At 41.5% G+C, this 7,175-nt stretch overlaps 1 protein-coding gene across 1 annotated transcript in view; it reads left to right on the forward strand.

Moving 5' to 3' along the window:
• KLHL20 (kelch-like family member 20) overlaps positions 1-7,175 on the forward strand; it is a 23,070-nt gene that overhangs the window by 14,323 nt on the left and 1,572 nt on the right. The window contains exons 5-10 of the mRNA XM_010296996.1: positions 1,208-1,323; positions 1,709-1,892; positions 3,087-3,230; positions 3,433-3,566; positions 4,175-4,383; positions 6,017-6,123. Coding sequence (XP_010295298.1) covers positions 1,208-1,323; positions 1,709-1,892; positions 3,087-3,230; positions 3,433-3,566; positions 4,175-4,383; positions 6,017-6,123 — 894 coding nt within the window. The remainder of the gene's footprint in view (positions 1-1,207; positions 1,324-1,708; positions 1,893-3,086; positions 3,231-3,432; positions 3,567-4,174; positions 4,384-6,016; positions 6,124-7,175) is intronic.

Genomic DNA, 7,175 nt, shown 5'->3' on the forward strand with positions numbered 1-7,175 from the left:
GTAAATCTTCTCACTGATTTAAAGAATTGGATTTTGTTGTATTTGAGTGCCTTATTTGCATCCGTTCCCTAAAACTGTGCTGATTTGTCAGTAGTAAATGGGCGATATCTGACAATTTCCTCTTTTGCAACTGGGAGGAGAAGAGATAACAAGAAAAAAGTGTTTACTATTTGCGTTAATAGTCAATAGTGTGCCCTAGAAGTGTTTTTTGTTCTTTTAAGGTTTCAGTGCAAGAGTAAACTTTGAGTGCACAGTTTGACTGTTGGTAAAACACCCTTCAGTGTATTGTTTTCCATTTCACCTTTTTTGTTTCTCTAGTCATGGCCTTTCATTATAGCTTACCACTTGCGTGGCATTCATGATCTCATTAGGACTTAAAGTAGCTTTTCTATGTAAAAAGTCTGCACTTTGATAGCAGGCTCTAATCCCAGAGTCTAATTCAGTTATTTCCCACAGTGCTAGTGCAGGGAAGCTGTCATTTCCTCCTCTTACAGTATGAGTTTCACCTTTCTAGCTTTTTGGAGTTGTATATCACTTAGAAAGCACTTTTTCTTGTGCTTAATGTAAAAATGTTGAGGGGATAGGCTAAACTGTTCTCTTCCTGAATAAGCATTCGTAGTGGGGGCATTCCACCTTTGTAGAGGGAAGGAGGACTTTTTTTTTCTTTTTTGTTTTATTCAAGGGTTTGGAATATTAGGATTAGTCCAGGTGGCAAGTCCTGAATGGATGGACAGTGAGCTGGCCAGAGCTGATGGAGAAAATATTCATCAGAAGGGTACTATCTCCATCTATTGGTCGTGTGTGCATTATGTATTTGTGTGCTTTTCAACTCCTGTTTTGTTCCTAGGCAAAACAACTGATTGTTAAGTTTCAGCTTGAGGCACTCAGGGTTTTTCTTTTCTGCATAGTAAGCCTGACATCTCTGTCACAGTTTTTTATCAGTCTTTATAGCAAGCAATATATATTATTAACACTGGCCAAATACTGGTCTGCTGCTGTCACTGTGTAAATGACTTGTAAACAGCTGATGAGTACTTGGGTGACAGTGTATGCTCTAAATAGAACTATTCATGCACTTATGTCATTTGTGAATACCTGAAGTGCATGACTAGTGCTGGCTTTTCGTGCCATTGGTTTTGATTCATATCTTCTCCTGAGACTGGTATCAGGTGAATTTTTGGCATGAATATTTTCCTGTCTTGCACAGGGATCTAGTGGATGAAGCTAAAAATTATCTGCTGTTGCCCCAAGAGCGGCCACTGATGCAAGGACCAAGAACTAGACCGCGCAAACCCATCCGCTGTGGAGAAGTGCTCTTTGCAGGTATGTATAGTTCCTGCTAACTTAGGTCAGGAGATTCAAGTCTGGGTTTTCTAGTGATAGTGCTTCCATAAGGCTAGTCTTTACAACATATTTCTGAAGTGACCTGTGCGTTGATATTTGGAGATGTGAGTTAACTCTACACTGTCTTACTACTTGTGTGATTTCTTTGGAGCTGTGAATGCCACACTACTTCCAAACTTAACGCTAATCCTCTTGCAAATCACAATCTGTCTTCTAGTTATAATCCTCAGAATGAGTAACTTGGAGATGGGGCTACTGGGTTAAGGCTGACAAAGCCCAGAGGGATTATTAGTACCAGGCACGCATACAGTACATGAGCTCAGTGCGTTATTATGACGCCATTTCTTGTGTTTGGTTCCTACAGTGGGGGGCTGGTGTAGCGGGGATGCAATTTCCAGTGTCGAGCGCTATGACCCTCAAACCAATGAGTGGCGGATGGTGGCTTCCATGAGCAAAAGACGCTGTGGTGTTGGAGTCAGTGTTCTGGATGACCTCCTCTATGCTGTGGGAGGCCATGATGGTTCCTCTTATCTTAACAGCGTAGAAAGGTAGGTCTCTGTAAGACCAATGTGCAAAATATTAACTCTGAATGTTTAAACAGGCTGCAGCCTCTTAAAAATGAGTTCATTTTGCCATCTGTGGTGGTGTTCTGCTGAAAACCTGAAATTTATATCACATGTTTTCTATGTTTCCTCCTCTCTTGTATACCCCTTCAATATTGTGTTGATTTACTGCTGAGCAAGGACTTCATGCATAACAGCTTGTGTCATGTTATCCCCAGCTTAATGAGACAAGATGTAGCCTTTGGTATAAGGAAGGCGTATGTAAGAGATAGGTCAGGGTATAATTGATTGGAGAAGCGATGATCCTGGTTAACCTTCTTTCCAATTGCTGGTTTGTTTTTAGCATTGTTGAGGAAGGTGAGGTAACAATAAGCCTTACAGTTTACCTTACCTTAAGGTCAGGTTAAGTAGTTGTTGAGGGAAAGATCGTGGAATTTTATTGTGGAGTGGTAGTTAGAGAATTAAGGAACCTTGCAAACACTTATACAGAAGAAGGAAAATAGGTCAGATTTAGACCTGTGAAAGATGGAAGTCAAGCTTCCTGTTTCTGGGCATATGGCAGTCTAAAAGCCACATGACTCAAGCACTCCTAGTACGCTAAATCTTGGCCCTGTAACAAATCCAATGAGCTATACAAATATCTCATTTCTCCTTGAGCCTCCCCTTCTTCCCATGTATCTCCTTGCATACTCCTTGCTTCATAAATCATGACCCTAGCCTTGCATCTCCCATGTTCTGTACTTTTGTGCTATGCACTCTTATTCCTTGTCTCTGGATTCCCAAGTCCATCTGGTTCCTTAATCTTTTATCTCGAAGTGCAGGTCCCAGTGCTGGCTGAGTACTTGTGTGAACTGCAGAGAACGTACAGCAGAGTAACTCTGGCTGCTGCTCTTTGCATGGATGCAGGTTACCACATGTCAGACAGTCCCTGGTAACCTCCTGTCTTATGAACCTGAACCTTTGATGTTGAGTTAATCGTCTCAAGCTGCAGTTTGAACATCCCTAGAATAACATGTATTGGGTGCATTACATCACTTCAGGGATTTTATCCAGCTTACAAATAGCTGTGTTGCAGTTTAAGCTCAAGATAGGCAAGTTTCACTGCCTTTGTAGTTCCCAAGCATGGGAGAGTCTGAAGCATACCTAGACAAGCAATTTGTGCTGTTCATGTTTTTCTAGGTATGATCCCAAGACCAATCAGTGGAGCAGTGATGTGGCCCCAACCAGCACCTGCAGGACCAGTGTTGGAGTAGCGGTTCTTGGGGGCTACTTGTATGCTGTGGGTGGCCAGGATGGTGTCTCTTGTCTCAACATTGTGGAAAGGTACTTTTTAATTTAAAAAAAAAAAAGCACAGGGAGAAGAGGGTCTCTTATAAGGGGCACCTGATGCAGATGAGCTGGAGAGGAGGTAAGTACTGTACAAATCTTATGAGGATTTTTGTTTGGTGAGAATAAAGTCAGTTTTCCTGCCCCTCTGTGAAGATGTCAACATTTCACTAAACTTCAGTGTTTGTTCTTTTGCCAGATATGATCCCAAAGAAAACAAATGGACTCGAGTGGCTTCGATGAGCACCAGGCGCCTGGGAGTTGCAGTGGCTGTGCTAGGGGGCTTCCTCTATGCTGTGGGAGGCTCTGACGGGACTTCGCCTCTCAATACTGGTATGCCTTTTGTTTTCCCTCATTGCTGTCAGCACTTGTCATTGTCCTGTTTGTCCTTAGTGTCCTCAGATGGCTGTTGAATAAATTAGTCATCAGTTTGCTATGTTTTTTCTACTTTAAATGTGATTTTTACCGTACAGTAATTTGCTCTCTAGGCTTGTGAGCTGCTATTACCTGGTTGTGCGTTTCTTTTTCTTTCTCAATGCTGCATTTGGCAGTGTGTCCGGGGTAAAATACTTTGATCATTTGCATAACAGTTGCAAGCACATCTTTTTTCCTGCAGTAGCCCTTTTCTGCTGTAGGAAGGAAAGTGCCAAAGGTAAAACTACTGCAAGATGATAATGCAGATCAGTTTGTAGCATTGCCAGTTCACTCTTGAGTGAAGATGCTGAATGTGATTGACTTTGTAGGACTGGAGAGAAAATAGCAAGCCTTCTATAGAAGAAAAGCATTAGAGTGAGACATAACAGACTGGTTCATCATATTTTTGGTGTGTGGAAATTGCAGCGTCTTTACAGATGGAGCAATACTTTGGGTGCAGGTTCAAAAGTGCTAACCCCCATTGCCTGCCAACCCTGTTGTCTAAAGATGTGTCATTTCCTCTGCAGTGGAACGGTACAATCCCCAGGAGAACCGCTGGCACACAATTGCGCCCATGGGGACAAGAAGGAAGCACCTGGGCTGTGCAGTATACCAAGACATGATATATGCTGTGGGAGGCAGAGATGATACGACGGAGCTCAGTAGTGCCGAGAGATACAACCCTCGAACCAACCAGTGGTCTCCTGTTGTGGCCATGACATCGCGCCGAAGTGGAGTGAGTTTGGCTTGGTTTGATTGTCTATACTATACATAATCCCATGGTGAGAACACAGGGTAGAGTGTCATCTTGTGAGGTTTTCCTCTTGCTCCTTCTGTACCTTCATCTCTCTTCTTCTGTGAGGGGAAAGGTTTGCAAAAAGTCAAAGCTCTTCAGCAAGACTAGAGGATGAAGCGGTGGTTGTGTCGTGCCATAGACAGCTGTTTAACATGCCTGAGGATGGGGAAATGGAGTCATTTGAGGGTCGTCTTTTTGATAGTTTTGGTCCCTTATGTGGAGTCAACTACTTAGGCCTGAAACAGAGGAGTTATTTAGGTTTTTACTTGGTGAAGTAGCCATACTTTGTATGAGATACTATTAGAGAACACTATCAAAACTAGTACCCGAGTCTCATCCTGCAATCCACTTTGGATGAATTAGGAGGTGAACATACCTACTTGCCCAGAATGAGGAGCTGGGAAACTGGGCAAGTATGTGTTTAGATACAAACTTCCAGCCAAGTCCTTTCATTGCCTTGAGATATGTGTGGGAACAGGGTTTCTGGGCTTTCACTTAATATGTCACCTCTCTTCACTGAATCTTGTGAGTATGGGGAGTGACAGCATGTTCTCATCAGCTGCTAATCTTCCTGCCTTCTGTAGACATGTGAACAAAAGATTAACATAGTGTTTTAAGTAGTCATCATGTTTGGTCAGATGCAAATGTTATGAATATTTATCAATGGATACTGGGTTATCTAGTGAAAAGCGGATTAATTCTGTCTTTTAGTATTTCAGTGTCTGGTGAGGCAAGTATGAATCATAATTTGAGCAACTACTGGGTTTGGAGGAAGAGAATATGTATTTATTTCCATCTTCAAAGCATGTAGTATACTGTCCAACACTCTCCTTTTTAGTTACTGGTTAGGGTATGACTTTTCATGAGCTGCTTCTGTATTTGCTTTCTGTAGAAACTGCTAAACAGGTGCATCTGTATCTGCAGCTCTCCTGAGCTCTTTCTGATTTCCCCAAAGCCAAAACAAGGACCATTTTACATTGTGTTCTTGTTGTCTTTTCTCTGTTTTGCCATGAGATGTTTTCACTGGAAGTGATCTTCCTAAACCACAGAACTGTTTTGAGATTTCAGTGATTTTGTGCTTCATCAGAAAGACAAAATAGAAAGGCCAGAGGCCAAGGTGCTTACCTAAGGTCCAAGCCTCAGCCCAAGAGGAGCAGGCCAGGGGCTTACGTATGGTTCTCCTAGTTTAAGCAAGCATTCCAGGCTGTAGACTGGTAGATATTCTGGTGCATGCATGTCACACTTGGTGTAGAATTTCAGTCCAGGACATAGTAAGTTTTGGCTGATAAAGGCTTAGGTTCTCATGTATCTATTATCATACAGGAAGTTCTAATTGTTGTAGCTGGTAATAAGGGGAACCTTCTGCTTCTTCCTTAAGAGATTCTCTATTTTGAGAGATATGTTTAACTTTTCATGCCTTGTTATTTTTTAGGCTATTTTATTTGTCCTTCTCTGCCACTGTAGACTGCCTTTCACCATAGTTATTACATCCTTTTATTAATATTTTCATTTTAACCCTTCTTTTCAGGACATCCCAGCTAAATAGCTACTATCTCTGATGATTGTTTTGCAGGTTGGCCTCGCGGTGGTGAATGGACAGCTCATGGCAGTTGGGGGTTTTGATGGCACAACATACTTGAAGACCATTGAGGTGTTTGATCCAGATGCTAACACATGGAGGTAACTTAAGTTTGTGAAAGAGTCAAATAGTGATCTCCAGCTGCGGCTGCTGTCACCTAGCTGGAGCTGTCCCGGCCAAATTAAAAACATGACGTATACCATAGTGAAGAACTCGGGTGTGGTAGTTAACATAACATTCACATTGTGGCTTGTTGGCTTGCATGAAAGTGTAAGAAAGAGAATCACATTTTGAAAAATATCCCAATATACTATCTACCTACAGCATCCCCATGTCTATGACTATAGCAGTTGAGAAACATTTTCTTGCAGATTTCTGCTTGAATTCTAGCCATTGACTCAATTTTAAGTAAAATGGGAGTGACTCTTCCATAGTTCTCCCATCTGAGTATCCCAACAGATTTAACCAACACTTAATGAATAAAGTCTTATTGCATCTTTTGCAGGTGGGAAGATGGTGTATAGATCAGTTATTGAGACACAGAGAAAATAAATGATTTAGCAGGCTTGTTGGGCAGCAGGCAAAAGGTCATACCAAAACCTAGTTTCATTTTGAAGTGCTGCTTTTGAATATAACAAAAATGGACCACACAGAGAGATTAGCCCCTTCTGTTTATTTTGGGCTGGGCCTCTTCTGTTTCCCAATAAAACTAAGGTTGCCCTTAGCAGAAGGAGCTCACAGTCATGATGTAGAATTTGGCCTACTCATTTTTTGCTTTCAAGCTGAGGCTCTGATTTCCAAATCCTTGTGGAGGAACTGAAACAGAACACTTTGAACATTCTTTCCCTTTAATCTGCAAGACAGTAACTAGAGGAATTTAATCTGATTTACAAACTGAGAGAAATAATATGAAATTACCGATCAAAAATATATGCTGAGCAGAAAGGCTATTTTTCCTATTTCTTTTCTAGTCATAACTACAGTTGAAAGCAACTGCTTGTGTATTTATTCCCAAACCTAATTAGTATGAAGTTGCAAGCTCATGTCTGTATTCTTGCTGCTTTAGTAATCTGTCAGGGGTGGGGAATAGAAAGAAATTAATGTCCTTATTTCTTCCAGCCTGTTAATACTAGTAGATTAACCCTTTCCTGCT

This window comes from Phaethon lepturus, unplaced genomic scaffold, assembly GCF_000687285.1.
Source record: "Phaethon lepturus isolate BGI_N335 unplaced genomic scaffold, ASM68728v1 scaffold45501, whole genome shotgun sequence".
Taxonomy (NCBI): domain Eukaryota; kingdom Metazoa; phylum Chordata; class Aves; order Phaethontiformes; family Phaethontidae; genus Phaethon; species Phaethon lepturus.